Source organism: Mytilus trossulus, chromosome 9 (genome assembly GCF_036588685.1).
Source record: "Mytilus trossulus isolate FHL-02 chromosome 9, PNRI_Mtr1.1.1.hap1, whole genome shotgun sequence".
NCBI classification, from domain to species: domain Eukaryota; kingdom Metazoa; phylum Mollusca; class Bivalvia; order Mytilida; family Mytilidae; genus Mytilus; species Mytilus trossulus.
In genome coordinates, this window is record NC_086381.1 from 58823197 (window position 1) to 58834665 (window position 11469).

The window sequence follows — 11469 nt, forward strand, 5'->3', positions numbered from 1 at the left end:
ATTACAGTTTATCTCTGTCTATAAAAATATTCAAGATAATAACCAAAAACAGTAAAATTTCTTTAAAATTGCCAATTTAGGGGCAGCAACCCAACAAAGGGTTGTCAAATTCATCTAAAAATATCAGGGCATATAGATCTGAAACTTACAAATAATTTAAATCTGTCAGATTTGCTCTAAAGGCTTTGGTTTTTGAGTTATACGCCAAAAACTGCATTTTACCCATATGTTCTATTTTTAGCCATGGCGGCCATCTTGGTTGATTGGCCGGGTCACCGGACACGTTTTTTAAACTAGATACTCCAAAGATGATTGTGGCCAAGTTTGGTTGAATTTGGCCCAGTAGTTTCAGAGGAGAAGATTTTTTGTAAAAGTTAACGACGACGGACGACGGACGCAAAGTGAAGGGAAAAGCTCACTTGGCCCTTCGGGCCAGGTGAGCTAAAAATGTGCCAAAGTATTTTTTGACATTAGGAAGTTACATGTACCATTTGATATTTAAGGGGAGGGGACTAGTAGTTACAATGAAAATTTTGTAGAAGTTGTAAGAAGTTGTAATTTCTGTTCTTTCTTTTTTTTTCTCACTTTTTCACTCTATTCGGTCCGGCCTTTTTAATTAGTTTACCCTGATTTTTTTTAACATAAATTGTAAAGTGTCCTCTCCTCCATTATTTTTACTCAAAGCTCCTGTTCTGTTTTTTTTCCAAATTTCCATCCCTACATTAACTTCCAGTGACAAAATATATTGTTATGTTTGGATTTATATATTTGTTTGCATCTATATAATAAGCAAGTTAAAATGCTATTATGATATCTAAAATATGTGAAAAGGAACAGATTGACCAAGATTGATTAATTACTACGTACCCGAAATTTCGTATCGAATAATTTGCCGTATACGTTAATTAATTCCAATTATTTTAAAACAATCGAAACGTTTACATCCTAACGTCAATTCTTATTCGAATTGCAATGCGCGTCAAATTCGCCTTCTTGTTCTAAGGAAATTAACTTTTAATTCGTATCAACAAAAACGTATTTCCATTGCGAACTGGATAATTCGAATTAGCCAATTTAAAACAAATCAAATTAAAAAAAGAAGAGTGTGAGTGTGTGAACGAAATTAGCATTCGATTCGAATTTAATTCCAATTAAATATACGTGTGAACGAGGCATTAAGGTAATCTTTACCTGGGGTTTATTAATTGAATCATAAAGAAAAGAGAAACTGCAAAAGGTCAGCATAGATTTTTTTTAGAAAGAAATAGTAAATAGAAAGCATACGCAAATACTGATACACTGTATTAGAAAACGCATTTGCGTCATCACATATATATTAGCATACATATAAAAGTGTATAAAGTTGAACCTTTCAGAACAGAATCAAAAAAGAATTTAAAGGAGTAGGTCCAGTAAGGCCCCTTTTTTGGCCCCAAAATATAGCAGTTTTACAAAATTGTTAAAATGTAATCGTTTAGTTATTTATTGGAAAGTAGAATGCTTCTGCTCCATGAATATGGGCTGTTTTTGCCAATATAATACACATATATCGGGTACTACGCATCATTAAGTCATGTTAAATTACTGAAATCTTCACAGTTTTAGCATTTTAATTAAATTTTAGACGGTGTCCGTCTTAAATGAAAGTGGCCGCATTGGTGTTCATTATTAATATTGAAATGTAAGTTGTATTTGATGATAATATATAACATATATAAAGGATGAGTATGAACACGGATGCGGCCATTTTCATTTTTGACAAAAAGTATATGAAAAGTGACATTTTTAGCCATTTTGATAGATTTTTCATATTTAAGCTTGAATCATGAAATTTTAGGCCAAAATCGGCCCTTACCGGACCTAAATTAACATTCATTCATGCTAAAAATTTAGAAACTAACATATGTGTCCGCATCACTGCTTCTTTGTGCTCATATGGTGCATATGTGCAAATGCCACGCACCGAAGAAGAAAAAAATGCATTTTTTTTTTTATAAATAAAATAAAAGCGATATCCGGGCATTACAAATGGGCGTAAATATTTTTTTAATGGGTTCTATAAATCAAAGTCGTAAATGGTCGTCATCTTTCCATTCTTGATTTTTTTTTGCAAATGTGACTATTGACAAAAAACATTTATGTAAAAAATAAAAAAATAAAAAAAATGGAAGAAAATGAAAATACAAGGAAGTTTGTAGAAAAGTTAAATCAATACACAAATTAGCACATTTATTGTTTTCCCAATAGTCAATTTCCGCAGATGTCAATTTCCATGATAAAAACACCTTTATATATATTGATTTTAAATCTCTTCATCACACAGATACTTCATAAAGGTTATCACATTGTGTCAAAACTATAGCTAATATTCTCAAGTTGATGGAATGCTTCGCGTTGGTCCACTGATAAAAACATGGCGGATGGAAGTATTGTAAAAGAAGCTGCTCTGCGATATCAACGAAGGCGCCCTAGGCCGCTAATACCGCTTGTCCGAGATGAGAGTATGGAGCAGTCGGAGGGGAGTACAACACCGGTAAGAATTTAGAAACTATATACTAGTATACTAAATTATATACCGTGAGAGGTACCAGAATACACTGGGCTACGTACGATAAGCTATGAGTTTATATAAGAATAATATCATCTGTAAATAAAATTATCAAATATATGCGCGAATCTACATTTTTTTAAAGATGTCAGAAGGAAGTTACATATAGCTCAATGTTTTCCTCATTTATTGGTCGTTTTTTACACTGATTTTAAAAATTGTAAGAGGAAAAGGGGGAAAGGGGGATGGTTTCCAGCCCAACTGTCTCTAACAGTTTTGATAATTAAGTTTGGCCTTTGTTAATTTCATGATCAAGAACAAACGGTAATAGAACTTGAAAACTATATATATTTTTTATTCAAAAGAATTTTAGGAGATGTGCGTAACACCCCAATGAAAAGGCTATTCAGCACCGCAATTAAACCAGAAAAGACGATTTAGACAAACATTGAATACATCTTAAATTTCAATACCGGACCCTTACGGCATTAACATTTCGACCTTTTCTTGCAAGAATCTGAAAACGTTCAATTCTACTTTCTGTTTTTATAAACCTTTCGGGATCCTCAGGTTTTTATCAGATTAACACACACCTTCTAAAATTTAAAAGATGAAATTTCATTGGGTGATATATTATTAATCAGAACCGAAAGTAATACGGAGTGTTGTCAGATCCTGTGTTCGCTTGGATACGTACATGATCTGTATTTTAATCAGATTGGTTTCAATGTGTTTTTTTAGCTTTCATTGGAACAAAGAACAACGGAGAGCTTTACTACAGTGCCTACCATACAGACACTTAGAAGACCTAAATTTGTTGACAGGCAATTACAGTTTAGGAATACAGCATTCTGTTTACCATTTATTCAATGCAAGGTAACTGGACAGTATACTTGAGATATAAATGAATATTAATAAATGGAATGTATCCATACACGTTGTATACGAGTAGGGAAATACATGTTGTAGTATACTAATTTACAAATCATATAAAATTTGATCTTGATGGTGGCACAAGGTAATAGTAAGCAAAAGCACACCTAACCGAAACCATTACATGTATAACAAGTGAAACTGCGAGCTACTGCTCACTGATGATACCCCCGCCGCAAGTGGATAATATTAATAGTGTAAAAATATGCAAGTGTTCGGTAAACAGGAAGTTGTCGAGTGATGAATCTGAAAACGCTTCACACGGTATAGCTGATTTATATAAATCCTGAAACCAAATTTCAGAAATCCTTGTATTGTAGTTCCTGAGAAAAATGCGACGAAAAATATTCATGGGACGGACGGACTGGCTGACGGACTGACGGACGGACAGACAGAGGTAAAACAGTATACCCCCCCCCCTTTTTTTTTTAAAAGCGGGGGTATAATTATTCCGAGCCAATCTTTATTGTTCTTACTCACAGATGTCACTGGCTAACTATAGACGGAACAACAGATTATTTTCGAGTCTTTGGTTTTGCAGTTGTTTTCCATTTGTTTTATGTCTTTGAGCTTTTGATTTTGCCATTTGATTAGGGACTTTCCGATTAGATTTATCATTGGAGTTCGCATCTTTTTTATACTTTACTTTTTTATTTGAACCGGTATAATTTCTGTGTTATTTTGATCTCTTGTGGACATGTACAGTTGTCTCATTGGCAATTATAACAAAAATTATTTTATATATATATGTTACAGTAAATAGGTGAAATTAGGAATTACACGTAATTACTAAACATTTCAGTAAATACCTGTAATTACTAGTCGATTTAGTAATTACATGTATTTACTAGTTGTTTCAGTGATTACTGGTAATTACTGATTTTTTTTGTCATTTTTACAGCTATTTACTAACTTGATGTTTTTGTTTTAAAATTAAAAACTCAACTCAAGATACAGAATAAGAAAGTAAGGGGTAGGGATTTTAAGGAAGCTTATTTGAGGATGTAAAAATATAAGGCACATCAAAAGTGCATACTCTTTAGTGTTTGTGAATTGAAACTGGAAAATGGTTGTCTTATAGGTCTTGAAACTCCGTAAATATATGCATGCAAGACAATGATATAAATCCAAAATTGATTTTCATAATTTTGTTAAACTAAAATCTCAATCATGCACTGTGGTTTAAAACTTTAAAATAACTTTCTCCAAATATCTTGGATTTCTATCAAACTTGGACAGAAGCTAACTGTTTATGATCATAAGATAATATCCGAAAGTAAAAATTGTAAAACAAATCCTTTTTGTACTATGTATTACTTATAAACATGAGAAATGGACTAGTTTTTTCCCCAGTCAACATTACATACACTCTGCAGTTAAAGTTTTTAAAACATTAGATTTTATAAACCATCCTGGATTTTTACCCAATTTTGACAGAAGCTTCTTATCGTACTAGTCAAAAGATAGTATCTAGAGGAAAATTTTAATATTTTTTCCTATTTTTTGTTGAGCCTGCAATTAACAGCAAAAGTAGGCGACACTATTTGTTCTGCAAAACCCATACAATTTTAATAGATTAATTACTAACAGAAAATTATAATTTCACGTTATCATTTTAATTAATGATTTAACAACAAAAAATATATATATATTTTTTTTTTATATCTCGAGTTAATGCACATCACAGTTCATTCCAGTTCTTAACCTTCAGAACGTTATCTGATCTTTATAAGGTAATAAGTCTAAATATTCTTCAAACTCAAAGTTTTTTTGAAAAAAGTTTAAACATAATGCTTTGGGAGAATTTTCCCATTCTGATTTCCATGTCTGCTAAAATTGGTCAAAAATTATCTGTATAATGCTCAACTTTAACCATTTTGGATTAAAACTAAAGTTACTCTGATTTAACCAAGTATTTGAAAGACAAATCAACCATTCAATAATTTAAGAGTACTAACTGATCTTCTAGTTAATATTACCATAACTTTTGATCATCTGACCATAATACAATATTGTTTTAGCAGTCAGTAAATAGGTGTAAAAACTCATTTTAAAAATTAGTAATTACTGGTAATAACTGGGCCGTTTCAGGAATTACTTGTATTAACTAAGTGCACCGGGAATTACCTGTAATTCCTAAATTTTAGTAATTACATGTAATTCCTAATTTCACCTATTTACTGTAACATATATATATATCCGAATCTGCTAACACAAGAGGCGAACACACTACAACAAAAACCCTTCAAAAAAGGGGGCTGTCGATGCTCCGAAGGCCATCTGACTATAGGGCATTGTAAAGAGGAAAAACGATTTACATACACTTGACTAATTTATAGACATGCACCGAACCAAAATATAGAAAAAAAACAAAAAAATACATTGATAGTTCAAAGGTAAATCCATATTATCCGAAACAGCTGTTAAGACAGATAACACCTATAGTTATTTTATCCACATGTCATACATGTAACGACAGAAATTTACTTAATCAAAGAGAAAACATGATTGGTTAAAATTTGTTGTAAATTAATTTCCAGCCGCGCAAATATTTCATACATATTCAGGAAAAGAATTAAGAATAGCCATATTGATAAGTTTCTGGAAAAAAATGATTAAACTTAAGGTTGGAAATCGCGCGTTAAAATGGGATTATGAAGAATCCATGAATTTGATTTAAAAGGAATTTGTGGGGTTCATAGATACGCAGCCATGTCTGTTGGTGATGCGAATATTTGAAATTCGGTGTGTACACTCTGTGTGCAATGCACGCTGCACGCTGAAGATCTCTTTCAACAATTAATCTTTGTAGTATATCTTATTTGAGCCACTTGTTACAAGGCAAAATTTCAATTAAACACATGTCAACTCTATTATTTTATGTTTCTTTAATCACTCTGTAATGTTTCACAATTTATTAAAAGTTACATTCTTAGATTACAGAAACATGTTTATCAAAATAAGTGATTTTTAATTTACTATCTTCACAGTTCCAAACAAGAGAAGCGAAAGCTTTAATCAACACGTGTGTGTTATCATCTATTATCAACAGAAGACTTTACCAAGATTTGTAAGTATCAAGTTCACCAGAATCTCTTTGGGGGAGTGAACCCATAAATTTTCCTTTTTCCTTAGTGATTTATATTTTTAGTAGAGTATCTTTACTTTTTTCGGTAATCCATTCAGGAGGGCGGTGCGTAGAGGGTGTACAGCTTTTTTGGATGAAAACAATCATCTCCTATCGGTCTTAGTTCGGTCGCCCTATTTCGTAGCTCGGGATGTATCAATATGAATCCACGTCTTGTCAAAGTTCGTCCCATCCTGATCTCCAGGTATTTTTTTTAAATGGTTCTTTGAGGATATACTTCATTTATAAGTTAAATTCTTTCCTTCGTCAGTTTCTTAGAATAAGAAACTAAGGTTTCAATTTCATCATGCAAAGTTGAACAGCATTGAATTTAAGGTCCCTTTAGTCAATATATCTCATAAAGTTTCTACACATTTATTTACACATTCTTGCTTTCAATGATTTAGTTGGATCAATCCTTTAAATTGAATGTAAATCTGGAAAGGCGCTTCGAACGCACGGCATCTATAAAACGTTGTTTCTGCGGCTGGTGAACTGTTAGTTACTTGTGGTATCTAATGACATGATACATATTTTTTTTCAAAATTCCCCATCTATTAATTAAGAAACTACAAAGAAAAAAATTGGTAAGGCTTTAACTCCCTCCCTAGCTGAATGATGCTATTCCTTTTGGTCATATAGATAGTAATGCTTCAACGTAACTAATCATTGACCTGCTTTTTTGGGTTTGCGTTCTTGGTGTAAGTAAATGCGGAACAGTTCATCGGGCGAACTAAATGTTATGATGTACTACTTTCGTTTTCAATCTGATTCCCTTTTTTTTTGCGTAATATACAGTTGCTATATGCACCACTCCCTCTTTAAATTAGATAACTGCGTTTGTCAATCAAAAATCTATTGCAAATAAACCTGCAAAATAAATGATTTGAAACAGTTGATTCAAATCCTCATTTTAGAAATTATGTATAATAATAAAGTGCTTAGAAAAGATTTGTTATGTAATTAATCCTTTGTATTGTCTTATCTAAGAGGTATTTTAATGATTTGAGTAGAAGTGCAGTAATCTAAGTTTAAATACATTGACTGAATTTCTTCGACGGTTTGCAGATACATAAATATAGTTCTTGATGATGGATTTTGTATATGATCATTCAGCTGATTTGTTTGTTCCAAAATCGAATATCAACACATTCAGGTCAACAAACCCGGCGAATTTACAAATTCCACACTGCCTGACGAGAATGGCCGTGTATGTAAACAAATCTCTTTCAGTCAAAACGCACATCCCTCAGTATGAGTACAACGTAATTAATTTTCTAGAGAATGATCAAATATAATACAAAAAGGCAATTAAATGTACCCGGGGCATGACATATATTTTTCTCTCTATTGTACAGGTTTTTCGAAGAAGCGTCATTCCAAGCATACGACATGGCCAGAGGTGTTCCATTTGTAATAAATAACAGACTCATTCATTTTGACTTTATTATTCGCGGCAAGTATTTTTTTTTCTTCTTTTCAATGATTAGTTTGCTATCCAACAGTTATGATAAATATATCGCATTCGAATTTTAGTACTTTTTGAGCCCCACACTCAAATATGTTTGGTGTCCGATCGTTTAGACTCCATTGAAAGCTTCTGATCAAAGAGTTCCGAAAATGAAACAGAAGCTGCTATTCATACATGATCATTGAGTTTTGGTAAGGTTCGTTTTGCTGAATCGTTTTGTTTAAAATTTCTAGATTGTTTATTTGTGGGTTTTTCTTGGCTTCTTTTTCGGCACTGTCTAATCTGTCTTGGCTGAATTACGTTTTCGGTTTGTATATGTATAAACTTTTAACCAGCCATAATCTGTATGTATGTGCCTGTCCCAAGTCAGGAGCTTGTAATGCAGTGGGTGTCGTTTGTTCATGTGTTACATATTATTTGTGATTCGTTCATTTATTGTACATAAATTAGGCCGTTAGTTTTCTTGTTTGAATTGTATTGCATTTGTCATTAGCTGACTATGCGGTATGGGCTTTGTTCATTGTTTAAGGCCGTACAGTGACCTTAAGTTGTTAATTTCTGTGTCATTTTGGTCTCTTGTGAAGAGTTGTCTCATTGCAATTAAACCACATCTTTTTTTTTATTTTTCAACATTTCTGTTGCATTTTTTACACTAAATCGAAGACTTTTACTTTAAATATGCATGTTAACTATCAACATGAATCTCGACTATATTAGTATATATATGGTACAAATAAGTGATATTTATTAAAAAAAATCTGAGATTTATGATAATAAGGGTGGGGGACTAGGGGCGGGGCTCACTACTGGATCCTGTCCTCAAGCACATATGCTCTTGTCATGGTATTTTCAGTCTGTGTTCGACTTTTGAGTTTTATTATCTGTTTGACATTTTCCATCTTTCTTTTGTTAATGCTCGTCGGTGGGTCACTACAGTGTCTTCTTAAATATCCTGGTCGTAATTTTCTCTTTACCTAAAAGTAAATTATTCCTATACATTTTAAATTTCAGTAATATAAGGATTATCTTTCTTAGTTCTTTTCGGTTTAAGGCGGTTATGCATTCATATTTCAGCATTTCTTTTTTTTATAATATATATAGCATTACACACTTTTGATATATATGTAAAGGTTTTATAAAATACCTGATCACGGTAGAACTCATTTTTCATGCGTCAAATTTTGGTCCATGTTTAAAAATGATGCGCATTAATTTCAGGAACACTTCCAATTGATACGAACTACAAAAGGGAACCCCGTCAATTGCATATCATTTTTGTTCTTATTGATCAAACATATTAATACCTTATGTAGTAAGTTAAATACTGTATGACCAAAGGTATTACAAAAAAAATGTCATGACACGAGTTGTTTCTGTGTAATACTCGTCAATGGCGCTCGAATAAAAGTTGTAAAACCAAGTTAAAAGACATGATGGACAACATATATAACTCAAAAGTTGTACATGAACTATAGCAAATATTTCCAATGAAAAAAACAACTTTGAGTTTGGATTACTACACATTTTCCAAGATAAACTCCTTTATAAAATGTTTCGCGCCTGAAACTTTATATTGTCTCATTTTTTCTTTGTAGGAGATGTACCAGACTTGGTTCTTGGACTGGATTTCTTCACACAACTAGAGGTAATTAACTTGTACATGTATCTGTAATAACATGTGAACATACGAAACAAACTGTAATAACATGTAAACATACGAAACAAACTGTAATAACATGTAAACATACGAAACAAACTGTAATAACATGTAAACATACGAAACAAACATTTCGATGAAAATATTAAAACGTCAGTGCCCCCCTCCGTCTAAGGAACATTTGCAGATCCGCCCTTGTTAATGTCGCTACAGTTCTCAAAATCGTCGCGAAAATGTATTCCTGTCAAATCTTTTTTTGATATTAAAAGTACATGTACAACCCATCAAAAATTGTTTGTGAAGTTGGCAGATAACATTTAATTTAACACATTATACATTTTGTAGTCAATTTGACAGAAAATGATGAGGTAGATACACTTTGATTGAGAACATACTTTCTATATATATAAATTAATTTAGAACAATTTAGTGTTGAGGAACTGTAAATATACAGTTTGATTAGTTTTGATGATAAGTTAGCTAATTGAAGAGTAAAGTGCATGGTATCTAGCTAACATAGTGTTCGATTGGTGTATTAAAAGATTATAATAGAGTGTTGTTTATGAATGTGCTGATTTAACGTATCCAAATAAATAAACGAGTACTATTTTTTCCCGCAATTTATTGACTATAACAATATTTTGTACCCAATAATTTTTACTTCTAGCAATATTTCAACTTACAACTTGAAGCCCCCTTCTAAATATGAATGGTTGCTACATTGACTTGACGTCTTTATATGTTGTAATATGTTACATTTAGGTTAGAGGGAGGTTGGCACCTGTTTATTTAAAACGTCTTAAACACGCTGCATTTTTTTTTGCACCTGCCCCAAGTCAGGACCGTGTATAGTTCTTGTCGTTTGTGGATATGGTTGGTAACTGTTTTTCGTAATAGATTAGACCGTTGGTTTTCCTGTTTGCATATTTTTCCACTAGTCATAATTTTTGGTGCCGAATAGCGTTCTTTTCGATGTTATTCAAGGCTTCGTGTTGAAGGTCGAACATTGGCCTTTTAGGTTTACTTTTTACAAATTGTGACTTGGATTGAGAATTGTCCCGTGAAATTGGCACTCTTATCACATTTTCATAGTATACAATGTACATCTATTAACCATTAGTTTATGCATAATTCTTTATCTTTTACATCTGACAAGTTCTCACAACAAGGTTTATTAAAAATATCCGTTTATTTATATTTATTCTCTTTTTTTAGTGTGCTCTGGACTTTGGAACACGCCAATTCATAGTAAGACAAGATCCGCAGGTATCAACGACACTGCTTTGCGAACGAGAACTACCACTGCGATACAGAAACGTGCACAATCTATTAGCCTCGTTTTGAATATATTCACGTTTTACAAAAGTGAAACGAATATGGGAGATTTTAGAAAGAACAGGTAGAATGTGATGTTGCGTCAGACAATTACAACATAAAGGTTTTGTAGATAGAAAACGATTGAGTTTGAAATTGTTTGTAAACATGAATTGAATTTTTATAGCAAATGACTCCGAATAAGTAACACGACGAAGAGTTCAGAGTTACGTACACATATTAAAGGGGGAGGGGGCAATACCTTTTTGTGTTAACCTGTAATGGCCCTTTCCATTGTGTTGTTAACTGTTATCTGAGATCAATTTAAGCTGTTCAGAGAACAACGGGGAAAAAATGCAGATTAATAATAAAAATTTAAAAATAAAAATAAAATAAATGATGTGCTTAAATAAAAAGAA

At 32.3% G+C, this 11469-nt stretch overlaps 2 protein-coding genes across 2 annotated transcripts in view; one reads left to right on the forward strand and one right to left on the reverse strand.

Moving 5' to 3' along the window:
* Positions 1 to 715, reverse strand: part of LOC134684801 (protein SpAN-like) — a 37921-nt gene extending 37206 nt beyond the window's left edge. The window contains exon 1 of the mRNA XM_063544112.1: positions 626 to 715. Within this exon, the coding sequence (XP_063400182.1) occupies positions 626 to 715 (90 nt within the window). The remainder of the gene's footprint in view (positions 1 to 625) is intronic.
* A 1605-nt stretch (positions 716 to 2320) lies between these two features.
* LOC134684060 (uncharacterized) lies at positions 2321 to 11469 on the forward strand. Its single transcript, XM_063543354.1, has 6 exons — positions 2321 to 2533; positions 3290 to 3424; positions 6472 to 6551; positions 7967 to 8064; positions 9675 to 9724; positions 10952 to 11469. The coding sequence occupies exons 1-6, from the start codon at positions 2414 to 2416 to the stop codon at positions 11078 to 11080; spliced, it is 612 nt and encodes a 203-aa protein (XP_063399424.1). The 5' UTR covers positions 2321 to 2413; the 3' UTR covers positions 11081 to 11469.